The 17,197-nt window shown below is 37.9% G+C and overlaps 1 protein-coding gene across 1 annotated transcript; it reads left to right on the top strand.

Annotated features, from left to right (window-relative positions):
• Positions 1–894: 894 nt before the first annotated feature.
• LOC121944086 (nuclear receptor subfamily 6 group A member 1-A) lies at positions 895–16,745 on the top strand. Its single transcript, XM_042487756.1, has 9 exons — positions 895–925; positions 1,464–1,694; positions 4,463–4,518; positions 5,490–5,650; positions 7,088–7,318; positions 10,452–10,706; positions 13,007–13,128; positions 13,227–13,379; positions 16,565–16,745. The coding sequence occupies exons 1-9, from the start codon at positions 895–897 to the stop codon at positions 16,693–16,695; spliced, it is 1,371 nt and encodes a 456-aa protein (XP_042343690.1). The 3' UTR covers positions 16,696–16,745.
• Positions 16,746–17,197: the final 452 nt, after the last annotated feature.

Raw genomic sequence — 17,197 nt, 5'->3', positions numbered from 1 at the left:
TGTCTTAATGTCTCATTCTGTCATGGTCAGCAAGCTGCCAGCCAGCCTCATAAACCCACATCAAGTGGAAGTTCTACTACTATTTTAATGTACTTTGTTCAGGACATTGTGTTCCACACCACTCACAGGGTGTGAGTCCCCACTTCCTCCCACCCCAAGCCCTTAAATATCCCCCACATGTGTTCCAAATTACAGCCCTCACTTATTCCTGTCCTTCCAACTTTTCACAGTTTGGAGTGATCAGCAAATAGCGTGTGCTGTTTGAGGGAACAGAGGGTTAATGATTGAGACAGCATGTGTGGAACCTCAAGTAGGCTTGGTTGGTATCACAGTATCATGGGTTACCAGAGTATTTGAAATTCCAGAAGGTATGTTTTTCAATACTGTCATTAATACAGGCGCACCTCTTTCTATTAAACTCATTGTATGTATAGAGGTGCACAGCATGCACCACTAGAGCTCAATCTATGGTCTCTACTGGTGGAACGGACAGCTAAGCTAAAAGACAAAGTGACACCTAGTGGTGGAGGAAGAAGTTGCAGGACTGTAAATGGCCGGCAGCCAGCACGCAGAGAGAGAGCATGGAGAATCACAGCATGTTTTTACATCTAACTTTGTTGAATGAAAGATTTATTTGGACCAAATCAGACTAGATTACTAGCAAGACTAACCAAGATTGTTTTATTTTCTTTCTGTCGAGTTTAAATGACGTGTGTTTTATGATGAGTTTAATGAAGCCATTAAGCCTCATCAGTCCTCTGTGACTGAGAGAAGGTTGAATTAAAAAAAGGTGTACCGCTGTATTTCTCTGTTTAATAAGAATTCAGGATATTACTTTTGTTAACATTTTGTGGATTTCTATTTTGTATTTATTAGTCACACACTTATACCATCATGGGTCATACCCCGGTGAAATTTCAGGAAGGTATGAAATATTACACACAACCCAAACCTTAAGTCCAGGCCAAGAGTGGCTTGATCAGAAAAACTAGTCACCAGCTGGAAGAACAGGAATCCCTCAGGTGCTCCACCTGAAACGGTCTGAATTTTATATGAATCCTCTCAGGCAGAGGCCTCTTCATGTGATACTGCTGTTGTTAGAAGAAGAGAAAGGAGAGACTGTAAACAAATCAGTCGTGTCGTTTAAGCTTCCTGCCTCCTCTCATCAGAGCTGCTGAATAAAACATCCACAAGACGTCTCCACTCCCTGTCTCGCTGCCTGTTACACCTCCACTTTCACAAAATGAGAGTTAGGGCTTAAGAATCCTCTGGATTAGCCAGCGCCTGGCTAGTGCTTAAGCCCCAACCGCCCCCATGATCTCAATTAAAAACTTGTGCCTCCAGCGAGGTTTTTGCACCCACTATATATGTATTTTTTCACAGTGTGGGTATATTACTGTAAAGAAATGGGTGGAAATGGTTTTAAATGCCTCCATTTTCTGCATTTTTCTATCTCTCTGTAGATGATCCAGCTGACCAGCGTACTTGCCTTATCTGTGGAGATCGCGCCACAGGCCTGCACTATGGCATCATCTCCTGTGAGGGCTGCAAGGGCTTCTTCAAGCGCAGCATCTGCAATAAGCGCGTGTACCGCTGCAGCCGCGACAAGAACTGTGAGATGTCGCGTAAGCAGCGCAACCGCTGCCAGTACTGCCGCCTGCTCAAGTGTCTGCAAATGGGGATGAACCGCAAAGGTAAAGTGTGGGCACATCAAAGGAACAACACTTCGGTTTAACCCCTTAAACGCTGCACCCCAGATGATTATGGGCCTCTTCTAAAAAATATAAGTGTATGGTAAAAGTACATTTTCAATAATCAGCATTAAGTATTTGTCATTACAGTGAAATGAAATACTTTTTAGCAACATGTGTTACACATTTCCATATAACATAAACATAAAACACCTTTTAAAAGATGACTAAAAAAAAACAACTAATATGCGTAAAAAAAAGTTATTGAAATTGCTGAAGAGAATTTCTGAACACCTAAATGTGTGACAGGCACATCAGAGGAGCATGCAATTTACAAACAAAGAGAGAAACTCTTGCACACTGTCCTGTTAACTGCTGATATGTTTATTGAATGAAAAAGAACAACATGTCAGTCTGGCAGACCTTCATCAGGTATGATGGCAGCATCAGACTTTTCTGCATATATACACAGAGACTGCCTTAATTTCTTAGTCATCCAATCAGAAGACTGCTGAGACTGATGATCAACTTTTTTGCGTCATAAGCCAGACAATAGAGTTAAACATTTTTTTCATTAAATCACAATAAACATTAAATATAGCCACATGTAACCTTACGTACCCTGCAAGTCAAAACATATGTATCATCATTTATCATCAATAACATCATATGTCTTGTGACCATTTGACGAACTTTCAGGTATTTATTGTCAGATGATGTTTATGTGTTTCTATATATGTAGAAAAGTTCTGTTGCTGCCATCATATCTGATGGAGGAAACATTGTTTTTAATAGGGGTCAACCGATAATGGTTTTTCAGGGCTGATACCAATTATTGGAGGTTAATGAGACCAACAGATAATTGGAACCAATATGCAGTCCAGTTTTTGTAGAACCAGATCAGACTGATCATCTGTATGGTGAGGGCACAGCTGAACAGCTTATTGTGAGATGGATGTCTTCCTACAAACCAAAGATGGTTGATATTTCTTACACACTTAAATTGACCCAGATATAGTTTTTTGGCTGGAGTGTCACAGCCCCTGGTGGTTTTTTAATTGACTAAGTGAACATGTACAAAACATCAGCTTTAAGTTGAAGTATGTTTATTATTTTGCACACTGAGTGAATATTACATATAGTGAACAGGATTGTATTTCATGTCTCCATCTCCATTAGTATGCAGAATATGATGTTAATTCCACTACAGAAGAGACTTGATAATCACTAAGATTAGGTGGGGGAAAAAAGGGGATAAATCGATATCGGTATCAGTTATCAGCCGATTGAGTTGCCATATATTGTTATATTGGATATCGTCAGAATATCCAATATCATCCATGCATATTTGCTATGTAAAGATCCAGAGCTAATGGCATCCTGAGCAGAGAATGAGGAATGATCATTGAAAGCAAATTTAAAAAGCCGAAAAATTATAGTGGTAATGATAACTTCAAGTACAAAATGAAACAACATGAGATCTATGAACCCTTTGAGCAAAATGGTTTGACTTCATTGAAAAAACACAGGAAGAAGGCAATGAGCATCTTACCAAGATATGGCCCAAAAATTAGCAAAAGAAAAATAGTAAAAAAGTTATAAGAAAATAACCTGAAAATTAAATTAAGAATTAAAAGAATTAAATGTATTTTATTATATTTTTCAGTAACATAATTTTAAATATAAAATTATTATAAATAAAGGCTTCTGGACATTTTTCCCATATTTTGTTTAATTTTCTAATAATCATCTCATCTTGTTTTTTAAACTATTTTTTAAGTAATTTTCTTGTGACCGTTTTACTAATTTCTGTTGGCCATTGCCTTTTCCCTCATGACTTGCAAAGAAATCAAAGGGTCAACAAATAGCTTGTGAAAGGAGTCCAAATACAGCACAAGAAATCTGATGTCAGTCCAGGGCTCAGAGGGTTAAAACTGAAAACAGTCTATAATCAGGAGACATGTTCCATTGCGAAATTTTTTTTCGGAGGAAAAAATCACTTAACAATAGTAATAGACGTAACAACTCAATCTCAAATCCTTAAGATGTAGCAGGATCAAGGACAGATTTTATTTACTTTGTACCTTGTAGACACACTAAATGTAGTTTATGATAGCAAATATAGTACTACATGCAAATATTGTAGTTTTATGTATCATGTATTATGTTTTAGAAAAAACATGATACATGAGTCATCATTTACATCATTTTTTGTGGTAAGCCCTAAACTCAAACTGACCTAAATCACTAACTGGTTTAGTTATGAAAACCTCGAACATGTCACATGCTCAGAGGATTATATATCTGTTGCTAACTCCCTGGAGGAAAGCCACCTGCATCCTGACCTGAGGATTTTCTGTCCTTCAGTGATTGGAAGAGTCGATTCAGCCGGGACGAGTTAAGTACAAGGCTGCCTCCTAGTGGATGATTATTGTAAATAAAAAAAAACCTTCAGTGCTCTGTCAGCCTGATGGCCTCATTTTACATGATTTATTCTCCAAATACTGTAATTAAAGCAAGCAAGTCCCGACAGGTGAAGTGGATAAATTCTGTGGATAAAATCACAGAGGACAGAAGAAACATCTCAGTCTGTCAGCAGCAACAGGAGAAGCTTTATTCCAACCAAACATCACCACATATAAATCAATGATATGTAGCAAAGCAGTGTGGGATGAGTTTCAGCCACTAGGTAGAGCTCTGATACTAATCCTGACTCATGCTGTGTTTATGTTCCATGGAGATTTAAATTGTTCTGTCTTTTTGTCCTGCAGCAATCAGGGAGGATGGCATGCCAGGAGGGAGGAACAAAAGCATCGGGCCTGTTCAGGTAAATCACTGACTCCATGTTGAACTGTTGAATACTCACCACAAATGTTGTTTTTGTGACTCTGGCTGACCCTCGCCCACCTCAGAGTCACTATACATATGCCTGTGGCTCAGACCCAGAACTGGCTCGCTTGCTGTGAAGCCTTTCAGCGCACAAACAATTCACTTAAATAACATTGAGCTGGAGAGCTGTAATGCTAATGTTTCGGGATCCATGTGAAGCATGCAATGAGAGTGAGCCCTGACCTTGTTGTATCATCAGTATAATCATGTAGCTGCTGATTATTCCCTTATTCAGTGCCGGCTTCATTATTAACACCGGCGAGGGAACAAATGGCCAGGGAAATGTGTGACACGAGGCGAGGTACCGCTGAGCCACCATTCAGGGGAGGGACGTGGTCAATTCATTCCAGCTCGATTCAGCGAGTCAGAAAAAAAACAAAACAGAAATGCCCGCTTCCATTAAAAGACAGCTTTTTTTCTAAGGCCTAATGAAAGGAGGACCTCTCTGTCGTTAATATGGAATGAATTGCCGTTTCAGTGTGAGCTGAATCGATAGAAATGAAAGTGAATTGACCCCAGCCACAGATACAAGACACCACATTTTCAGGCATGCTAATGCCTTTCAAAATGGCTTTTGTCTGTGTTTTTTCCCTTCACAGACCAGCAAGGAGTGTATTATTTAAGCCCTGTGTACATCAGCCCTGCAAATACACACACACACACACACACACACACACACACACACACACACACCTGTTTGCCTCCTTTCTATTTTCTCTCACTCTCTGGTTCACTGTGTGATTGCGTCCTTGCTCCTCAACGCTTTAGTGAAAAGCAGCGTGTTGCTAGTCAATTCTAATCATTTGAACAGAGACACACAGAGCTTTCAGTCATATGAGGATGTGCTGTAAGCACCCCCCCTCCAAAAAAAAAAAAATAACCAACACCCTCATTTTCTGTGTGTTTTAGATCACAGAGGAGGAGATAGAGCGGATCATGTCGGGGCAGGAGTTCAAGGAGGACGCCCCAGAGCACACCTGGGGCAACAACGGCGACAGCGACCACAGCTCTCCAAGCAACGGAGCCTCGGAGGGCAACCAGCCGTCACCCGCCTCCACTCTGTCATCCAAGTGAGTTGTTCATCTCATCCACTCAGCCGTGTAGCGCCAGCACTCGCCCCATCATTGAGATAATGAGCCGGCCCTGACAGTCTAACACCTTGTTCCCAGCTCACCCAGACTTTAGTTAAGGTATTCATCAGCCGAAGAATGCCTGAATATGTAGCTCCTCAGGCTCAGTGATGATAGCAAACACAAAGAACTCACTGCACTATCTGCTGTTCTCGCTATGGAGAAGAGCACATTGTCTATCTGCTCTCCTCAAGGACAAACATTGTCGAGCTACTTGTATGACAGTATTTATTTTAGTCTCATTTTGTATAGACTTAAGGTTCATCTCCACAGCCTGATAGCTATTCACAGGAATACTTGTTTTATCCAGCAAATCTGAGCAGAAATGAACAACAATAAAAGGATGCCTGTGCAGTGGAGGTTTTGGTATGCTGGTACAACATGATCTGCAAAGATTTGTCTAGAAGATTCTAAAAAGTTTCTAAAAAAATGAGCTCAATCAAAAGGTTAAAGGTTAAGACATTTAAAAGGCCAGTCTGTATGTCTGTTAGAGAGATGTAACCCTTAGGGCTGGCTTTAACTTTTCACACACTGCGCACAAAATGTGCTTTTCAAAAATCAAGCTTTAAGAAATATAATACATTAATATTATTTTCTACATTTATTGAATTCATTTTTAACCAGTACCATTCCTAATCATAAATACCAAATATTTTTTTAGAATTTTAACCCTTACAATGCCAGGTTTTTGTCATAATACCACAATGTTTTCAGGTGAAAAAAATCCCACAAAAAATGATTTATTTTAAATATATTACATGCTAGGTAGATTTTTTTTATTATTACAACCTAGGATATGTCAATAATTAGCAACAGCATTGATTTTTATACATTATAATGTATGACAGTGCACCTGCTAGAAATAGCATGTTTTTTCTATATGCCAAATATGGTAAAAAATTAAAAAATAAAAATAAAAATGACATCATCAGGTAGAACGTAGTAAAGATGACGAATTCCAAGGCAAAAGCCCAGAATGATACCCAGAAATAATACAATGCATCTTTTATGTTTTGATCAAAAATGTCAGATTGAAAGGATTTCAGTGGTGCATTTGTTTCACTTAACAGTCTGAATGTAACAAACAGGAATACTAATTTTGTTTCCACAGTGTGTTTTAGACTTATTTTAGGAGTTGAGCTGGAAATTCCAACAAAAATATACAGTACAGTATTACAGTAGTAATATACATTACCAAGGCAAAAGTTTTTCTGTTTTTATGCTTTGTGAAGGCACTGGTTAGATGGAGGAAAGTTCACTATAGTTTATCTACACATGCTACCCACATTGTTTTGATAGCTGGTTGAAAATTGACGAAATATCTCTTTAAGCTGTTTTCTCATGTTAGACCTGTAACAGACCTCTGTGTGCTTCCAGCCGCTCTGTGGAGATGAACGGCTACACAGCAGCTCTCAGGGACCAGTATATCAACACCTCCATGTCCACACACTACCAGCTCCTGCCTCACCTGTTCAGCTACGCTGCCCAGTCCGGCCTGCTGGCACCCCAGCCGCGCAGCCTCTACCCACAGTCCCACCCACTGGTGCTGCAGCTGGTGGCAGCTGAGGACCTGGCCCCCCTGGCAACACCAATGCTCATAGAAGACGGGTGAGTCAACACATACACTTTAGCTTTAGGTTCCTTTCCACATGTGATTAATGATTTAATCCTTTAAAACCTGGATCACTTTTCCTGTGCTGGATTCAGGCACTTTTCACAAGCTATTTAACCCTTTTGAAACCTGAAAAAATTGGTTTGATTTCTTTTGAAAAAGTCGGAAAAAGGACATATAAAAAATATCCCAAGAATTTCAAAAATTTGTAAAAGGTGACAAGAAAATTACCTAAAAATTAATTTTTAAAAGGGTGAGGGGACTATTAAAAAACAAATTACCTAAAAATAAGCAAACAATAAAAGAAAAGTGAAAATAACCCCCAAAAAATGAATATATATATATATATATATTAGGGCCGGGACTTAACGCGTTAATCACGATTAATTAATTACAAAAAAATTAATGCGTTAAAAAAATTAACGCATTTTAATCACACCAATTTTTGCACCACGGAACCTTTCTCACATGATGAGTTTCCAGGGGACCGATTATACTAGCGCACCACCTACCGTTCATGACTTCAGACCATCCATGCTACAGACAACAACAATGAACGAAGAAGCAGATGAGACCGCTTTGGTTGGCCCCATGGATGGGAAATTTTGTTTTAAAAAGCGGGCGGATGGTAGCGTAGACATATGCGATTAATTTTTTTAATCGAGTCCCGGCCCTAATATATATCTATATCTATATATCTATCTAATATATAAGAATATTGCACAGAAGAATGTTTGTTATAAGCAGACCAGATTTTCTGGACATCTCGCCAAGTTTTTTTTCCCAATTTTTAAGCTGCTGATTGCCTTCTAACCATGTTTGAAACCTGAGCAAACTGGATTGCTTTCTTTTAAAAATTGTGAGCTGCTTGAGAGTTCCTTTGCAATAAAATCTGGTCTGCTTATTACAAATATTCTTCTGAGCAATATTCTTCTATTTATTTATTACTCAGAAAATTTCTGCTAAATTAGTTTTAAAAAATCAAGGTAGAAGCTGAGCAGAAAAGGCAACATGTTAAATTTTGGAATAAGTGTCAGAAAGGTTTTCCATATGTGTGTCTAACATGCAGTCAATTCATTTATGAGGCAGGGCAGAAAATAAGAGCCACATGGTGGTACAAACCAACATTATAAAAGGTTGTTGGTAACATAACCTCCTCTCTGTCCTGTCCAAGGCTACTGAAAGGAGGTTGGGACATGGTCTTTGACCTCATTGGGGCTATGGGATACTCAAAATGCCCAATGTATCTGAACGTACAGTGTTAGAGGGTCAGAGCAGATGGGTTGTCCACTCAGGTGCTCACCAGGTGTGCTATTTTTAGCCTCCTTGGGCACATTGGGCAAACGTTTTTGGAAACACTCAGATGGATGGTGGTACAGTTTTATCATATAGAAAGATTTTTATGCTCTTTTATTGAGAATCTTTTCATTAATTGCAATATTTTTATTCTCACCACTATTTTTCTACATATATTTTCATGCGAGGCTGACTGCTCGCATGAAAATATATTCCTCAGTGGAAGTAATTAATCCTCATAATGCTCTATGATTTTGGAAAGTGCAAATCAGATTTTGCAGCGCATGTGTTGTACCCCAGTGATATGACACAATATGATGCAATGATGATGTTTTTTTTTAAAACCTCCTTGAACCTGTTACATAGAAGGAAAACTCTACAGTATTTTAATTCGCGTCACAGCCAGAAATAAACTCTATAATCAATGGAGCCAAATGCTTTTCTTCAAATTAACCTGATCAATATTAATTGTTGCCTTTTCTTTCTTTTTTTATTTAATAATATTTTTTGTAGTGCAAAGTTGTCACATTTCATAGTTAATAAAAATGAAAATGCAGACTATGGGAGAGAAAAAAACATTTTTAGGGCAAAGAATTAAAAAAAGAAGAAAAAAATAAGTTGTTAGAAAGAAGCTTGTATGATAGTCAAAACCTCTCAGCCTTTTTTCGTGTAGATTGATGTTAAGTCTTATTTCTTTCCATTTTTTGGGAATGGAAAATTATACGCATCCAGAGATGTAGAGATAAAAATGAAAGTAAAATAGAATAAAATGCTTGTTGCAGTCTGGCTTTACAAAATTGCACACGTGAGATATCTGCACACAGAAGAGAATAGAATAGAGAGAAAAGTCAAATTCACTTAACCCTTTGAAACCTGGAGCAACACCATTTTCCTTGTGCTGCTTTCAGATGCCCCCCACAATATTTCATTTTTAAGAAGCTAGGGAAAAATTGCATTCCCTATTGTCATAATTACATATTTAAATTGTGGTACAAATATTATTGTAGTTTTTTCTGCATCATTTCAGTGTTTTTCTTTTAACTTTCTTTAATGTGTTATTGTGTGTGTGCGTGTGTTTTCCCACTAATTTTCAAGTAATTTTCTTGTCCTTTTTTAATTAATTTCTTGCCAGTTTTGGGTTGTTTCTTCCTTCTTTGCTAATTGCCTTCTTCCCACTAATTTCCTCAAGTTTCAAAGGGTTAATAAAAGGTTGAGGAGGTTTCTTCGAGTAATTATCATAACAAAGTCAGATCTCAGAGTTGTGACACATTGCACCTGTTTTTCCCAAAGTTGTATAAAAATGTCCATCCTTAGGTGCAAAGACAAAGTAAACTTTTTTCATCATGTAAATCTCCATTCTATCATCATCTGTCTAGTTATTTATCTGAGGACCAACATGTATCATCCATCCTCTGTTTAGAGCCTTTTTCCCTGCTGCCAGCAATATACTCATTAAGTATTTGCTAATACCTTTTGCTTTGGGGGGTAGAGCCTAAATATATGACTTTGAAATCCAACGGGATATGCTTATTAAAAATGGTTTGTGTTGCTGTGTGTTTTTTTTCCAGGATTATTTTGTATCATTATTGCCTTTTCAACATATTCACTTATAGAACTGATAAAACACCTTCTAGAAGTAGAATTGTGGCCCGAGCCCATTGAAGACAAATGCAGTGATTTTTAAGATTGATTAAGTACCCACCTCTTTGCTAATAACATGCATTGCCTTCCACAGTTTATTTTTACCTTATCTGGTCAACTGTGCATGCAACAAGTCAGTACCTTGCTCCTTTATTCTGTTCTTCTAAACCTGATGTGTTTGGTGTGTCCCAGGTACAAAGTGACTCAGGTGGAGCTGTTTGCCCTGCTGTGTCGTCTGGCAGACGAGCTGCTCTTTCGCCAGATCTCCTGGATCAAGAAGCTACCGTTCTTCTGCGAGCTCTCCATAGAGGACTACACCTGCCTGCTCAGCTCCACCTGGCAGGAGCTCATATTGCTCTCCTGTCTCACCATCTACAGCGCCCAGATCTTCGGAGACCTGGCTGACGTCACCGCTAAGTACACGCCGTCTGACGATGAGCTGCAAGGGTGAGTTGGCAAAGAAAGATACAACACACGCACAGTAGGGGTGGAGCAGGGCAGCATACATGTCTCTGCTGCTGGGCTGACACGCCGGCTCCGAGTCGAAATGAGTGAAGCCAGCACATGAATGAAAAAAAGGCTATGATCTACCAGACATGAGTAAAACAGTAGGCGGGTTTCTATTACAGATTTGCGCAAAACTTACGATATTTTCAAAAATGTTACATTTAAGTTATATATTAAATGTTATATTCATGTCAATCTGCACAGTTTTAGGGTTAATGGAAAGTCAGCCTAGTCAGATAGTTGACATCTGCGTTGACTAGAAGAATGACTGAAGAAATTACCCTCATTTATATAGTGGTAATATCTGACCTAGTGTTGCCTCCTACCTCTCTGAATATAGAGGCTGTTCAATATTTCACTCAGAAGAAAGGTAGATATCAGGAATTAAATGTTCCCCTCTGTAACAACAATCCTCCATAAAGGCGAGACATTTTACCCTGTGAGCTCAGTATCTCCCGATGTTTGATATTTCTCTGTATGGCAGCAGAGTTCACTATTGTTGTTGGATGAGGGCCAGTGAAGTGGTCCGTTAACGGGAGGACTCCTCAGGACAGCGCTGTGGCTAGCACCGTCTGACATGTGAAATACATGCATGTCCCACACTAGGAAGAACAGGATGTGTGGGGGTTTGGATGTGTGTAAATCAGAGTGGAATTATCTGACCTCCTGACACACATTCTCCTAATATACGGTGCTGCTCTGCTGCTGCGCTCAATTTGCCTGCAGTTTAGGAGTGAAGGTGTGATTTCCAGTGATGGCTCTAAAGTTTGTAGAGATATTGGGACTGTGAGAGCCAGAGAGACCGGGGATTGAGCTCTGATGGGTGGAATTAAACTTTGTGAGTCTTTCTAACTACTTTATAAAGCTGTGGGATTAGTTTAAGCACTCACAGTAGATCTGACATATTCCCTCCCTCATTTTTGCCTTGTTCATTGAAGCATAGAAGCTTAAGATAAAGTGGCTTGAGGGATTTTATATTTTTTTGACAGAGGATTTTAATGTGAACATGTGGACAGCAAACTTACCTTCTGTGTTGTTTGAATAATAGCTGCAATTATTTGTAACCCTAATTCCAAAACAGTTTAAAATGTAAATAACAGAACGCAATGATTTGTCAATCCTTTCTGACCTATATTCAATTGAATACAACACAAAGACAAGATATTTGATGTTGAAACTGATAACCATATTTGTTTGGTTTTTTTTGTTAATATACACTCACTCTGAATTTGGTGCCTGCAACATGTTTCATAAGAGTTAGAGCAGGAGCATTTTTAACCGATGAAGTTATTCTTGTTTTGAAAGAGAAATTCTTCTGCAACTTAAGTTTCCCAACAGTCCATGTTCTCCATTTTTATATTTTACGCTTCATAATGAACTACACATTTTTAATGTTAGACAGGTCTGGACTGCAGCAGGTCAGTTTAGTAGCTGCACTCTTTTAATTCGAAGTCACGCTGGTGGAACACATGCAAAATGTGCCTCATAGTCTCGCTTGAATAAGCAGGGACGTCCCAGAAAAATGGGACATCTGGATGGCAGCATATGTTGCTCCAAAACCTGAATGTACCTTTCAGCATTCATGGTGCCTTCACATGATGCCATTTGCACTAACATCACCCCTATACCATCACAGACGCTGGCTTTCAAACTTTGAGCTGGTGACACTCTGGATGGTCCTTTTTCTCTTTAGACTAGAGGACACAACATCCATGATTTCTAAAAACAATGCAAAATGTGGACTCGTCAGACCACATCACACTTTTCCACTTTGTGCCATCTCAGATGAGCTCGTAACCGGAGAAGTCTGGATGTTGTTTATGTATGGCTTTCACTTTGCATGGAGGATTCTAAACTTGAATTGCTGGCTTCTGTCCGAACTTTTTTGGAATTGGTGTTGTATTATACAAATATAGATGCAGTACCCGAAACCTATACTTGAGTAAAAGTACAGATATCTTTCCATAAAATCCCTTTGGTAGAAGTTAAAGTTACTTATTAGAATATTACTTGAGTAAAAATCTAAAAGTATCTGATGCTAACTGTATATAATTATCCAGAGTAATTTTATCAAATTAAATTTACTCAAGCATTGAAAGTAAAAGTACAAATAAATGCTATAAAGAATTTAAAAAATTATATTTTTATTTCTTTGTAACGTGCACCAACTTAAATGGAGTGTACATTAGACTTACAGAAAAACAAGGTCTTTTTTTAAACTTTTGTGTCTGTTTCCACAGCTTCAGCGAGGATGGCATGGAGGTGATGGAGAGGTTGATATATCTGTTTCGCAAGTTCCATCAGTTGAAGATCAGTAATGAGGAGTACGCCTGTATGAAAGCCATCAACTTCCTCAACCAAGGTAACAAAGCAAGCTCTGCTCTCACCGACCTCAAGCCTTTTTTTTAACTCTTACAGTATCACCCACATGACTCTCTCCATTCATTTGTATCCCTGCAGATATCAGAGGACTGTCCAACATCTCCCAGCTCGAGCAGCTCAACAAGCGCTACTGGTATGTGTGTCAGGACTACACTGAGTATAAGTACCCGCACCAGCCCAAACGCTTCCCTGAGATCATGATGTGTCTCCCGGAGATCCGTTGCATTGCAGGTAAGGCCTCTGAGCAATGTACAGTACAAGGGTCATTAGTTTTGTTTTTGATATTCAACATTTGTCTGTTGTATGGTGTAATGAACTCTGCAATACCACACTCAAAGCTTATTGGAGGTACAAGATAAATTTGGATAAAACAGTGGCAATCAATATAAACGGTAGGGCCCCACAAAATGTAAAACTCCAGAGTGGATGTAGATGGCATAAAGAAGGTATTGAATACCTTCCCAATATCCCTCCATCTCTACACAATCTTTATGATTTTAATCATAGTAAAATAATCTGCTGTGTTAGTACTGATCTGGAATGATGTTAATATACTGGGTTGCATTGAAAGTATTTGTATTAATATTTTGCCACCCATCTTGGCGACAGCGTGGTGTAGTAGTTCGTTGCCTCACAGCAAGAGGCAACTAATATATATATATATACATACATATTCAAAATTTACCTGTGAACTTAACTGTGAACTTTGATTTGTTTTGGAAGTATGCATTAACATAATTCAGGAAGAAGCTTCTCTATTTTCTGATTTGTTTCAATTTTATTTGCTGCTGATGATTTTTGCCGTTAATGCAAAGGGAAATTTAACAAGGTTTACCTGTTATCTCACAGTTTCTTCTTAGTTGCGTTGGTTCATTTCTCAAATCCGCTTAAACATTGAGTGAATTTACTTACTGTTTTTACTTAAACAGTAAGTGAATTACTCAAAACAATTTGTACAAAGAACATAATGGATTACCTGCTGCGTTGGGAAGGTTACTTTTCAAATATCTGCTAATGGGTTGCAGATTAGTTGTTACCTGGTAAAAATGTACGTTCAAGGTTCAACCTAAATTTGTGCTGCCTGTGCCATTTATCAATACTTTCAAAGTTATAGCACATGCCAGAAAAGGCAGGAAGCCTGAGTCACAGCATGAGCTGTATTCTGTTTTCTGAAGATGATTTTTCTAGATATAACAAACCTGCTGTACTCTGCACCTGTACTTTTTATATTTTTTTAGATGCCCCATTGAAAAGGTGTTAAAAAGACAGACATTTACACAGAAAGTTTTCTTCATTCTTTTTTTTAGTTTTACACTTTTTATGCGTCTGTACGGGCTTCGGGCCTCTTTGATCCATGCTTGCAAATAGCAACACCTCTTTTGTAGGTGTATAAGGACAGATTAAAGAATTGTGCAAAGGAATTTCACACAGATGCTATAGTGATTCATTCAACTGTAAATAGATGTTTTCATTTTGTTTAACACCGTTAATCCAATAGAATTTTGGTTCTTTCTATGAAATCGGTGGTAATTTTTTTCAAAAAACATACAAACACAGATAAGACTTCTGCTGTGCTAAGAAGATGATGATGAAGGTCAGTGGGATCTAAGTTTTTTTAAGTGTGTCTTGGCAATTGAGAAATCTTGCTATTTGGATGTAAAAAGTTGAAAAACGTCAAAAGAAGGCATTCCTGCATGGCAAGTAGAAGGAAAGCAACAGAATAAATCTGATATTTTAGTTAAAAGCTTTTTACCAACATAACTATTGATCATTGATTGATCCAATGCCTCACACATGCCCCATCATTAGTAAAAATCAGCTTTCTCCTGAGAGCAATTCAACATCTCAGGACACTTTTTAAAAAAAAAAGAAGTCGTCTCATAGATGCGTGTAGAAAATATGCTATACAGATTATGACAACTGGTTCAGGCGTTTTGCCGGTGACGAATTATGCAATGAACTAATGCCTAGACGTTTTGTTGGGGTAAGACAGACTTAACAGAGCAAGAAAGCAAAACCTCATTTATATAGCACATTTTATTCCAGGTGGATGCACAATGTGCTGCACAAAGTGCAAGGTAGAAGTTGCAGGCATAAAAAAGGCAGCAAATGACCATAAAAGTGAATCGAACCATTAAAACTAAAGATAAAATCTTATGAAATACTAATTAAATAAAGAGTAAACCAATAAAAGATACAAAGACACATGTCAGAACTGATTAGAAATGTGTTGACATTAAATAAAATGATAATACTAGAAGTAGACCATTAATAGAGGATAATACATATTATTTAAAAAGCTGACTTTCTGAACTAAAACATAGTGAAATAAGATAAATACATTGATAAAAAAATGATTACACGAGAAAAAAACAAAAAAGATAATAGATAAATTAACAAACCAGTGAAAGTAACAGCACACCTGAGTTAAAACCAATAAAATAAATTAAAATAATAGTTAGAATAGTTGAACCAGACAAACGGAATGTGCAGCTAAAAAGAAATGTCCTTAAGTGAAGTATGGGTTAGTAGCTGATGAAGATGATATTATTGGGGTCATGTGTAAAACATTTTAATCAACATGACATAAGCAAGTAATAATGTAGGAAACAGCAGGTCATTGTACTTAATCATTTAAATAAATATGCCTGTGTTTTTACAATTTGTTTAAAAAAAGATAAATTGCTTTTATGATATGTACAAGTCACTAGATGATGTAGAAGCTGAACAAGTTGTTTTCTGAATTTAATTTCTAAGAAATGTAGCAAAGTATCTGAGAAAAACTGTAATAACTTAAATATAGAATTTCCACAGCACTGGTTCCATTGGTGCAACAACAGTGAACTCACCACTTTGAAGGACAACCTAACAGATTTTAATTTCTTCATATTATTGTCTGTGAAACTCAACACACTCCAACATTATCCCTCTATGTCCTGAATGGATTTTAAAGCCTGGGTGAAGCAAAAATCAATATGTGCAATGAGACACAACAGAATATTGTGTCATGAACCACCCAGACAAATTTGAGTTTTTAAAAAAATAAAATAAGATCTATATAAAAATTAGGTTTTAAAACTTTTAAAACTTTGAAAAATTGAGAAACCCAGTCACCAAATCATGCCTCATCTTGATCCATAGCACCTCCCTAAGTAGCAAAATCCACTTGCAATAGTAAGATTTAACCTTTAGAGGGCAGTCATTATGGATATTTATACACAATATGTAGGATTTTCATACTTTGCACTCAAATGTCAAGAGTTGGGTCTGAATCAATGAAGAACACTACAACAGACACGTGTTGCTTTTCAACTGAAGAAACTGGTTTGGTGTTAAGTAACTATTTAAGAGAAGCTAAGCTAAGGTAAGCTTAGCTTATATTGACCAAAGTTGAGCTAACCCGTAATTGTTTCCAGGGAAGCTGGTGAATGTCCCTCTGGAGCAGCTCCCCCTCTTGTTCAAAGCAGTCTTGCACTCCTGCAAATCCAGCCTGACCAGCTACAGGACCGGCCTGTCGCCCTGCGTGACCACCTCCTCCGGAAACTAGACCCCCCCGACCCCCCGAGTTGAGGGACTGGTCTCCCCTCTTGTGAATGTGACAAGCAGCTAGTTTGTTTTTTGTAACTTTTTTCTTTATATATTTATTACACGACAGAGCTGAATGTATGCTGATTTACACTGTGCACATGCTTCTGTACAAAACAAATGCTCGTAGATGCATTGGTCTTTGGAGTTTACAAGTGTGTATCCAGTTTGCTCAATGTGTCAGTGTTGCTATCGTTAGAGCTAGACTTTAAAAGAGTTTATTTTATTCAGACGGGGGCGGATAGACACATGTGACGAGTGTTTTGAGACTACCTCAGGAAAATGTTGTTGCTGTTTTCAGGTACCTTTTCTTTCTGTTAAATGAAGAGTTGCCCAGTCTAAATCTAAATCCCTGTGGATGCTTTGGCACCTCAATCACAGACTGAATGTTCAAAGGAGCTGCATAAATCAAAGATTGAAAAACAGTGTTTTGTTACACTGAAAATGCAAAAGTAATTAGCGAA

Source organism: Plectropomus leopardus, chromosome 6 (genome assembly GCF_008729295.1).
Source record: "Plectropomus leopardus isolate mb chromosome 6, YSFRI_Pleo_2.0, whole genome shotgun sequence".
NCBI classification, from domain to species: Eukaryota; Metazoa; Chordata; class Actinopteri; order Perciformes; family Serranidae; genus Plectropomus; species Plectropomus leopardus.
This window is presented reverse-complemented; position numbering and strand designations above follow the sequence as displayed.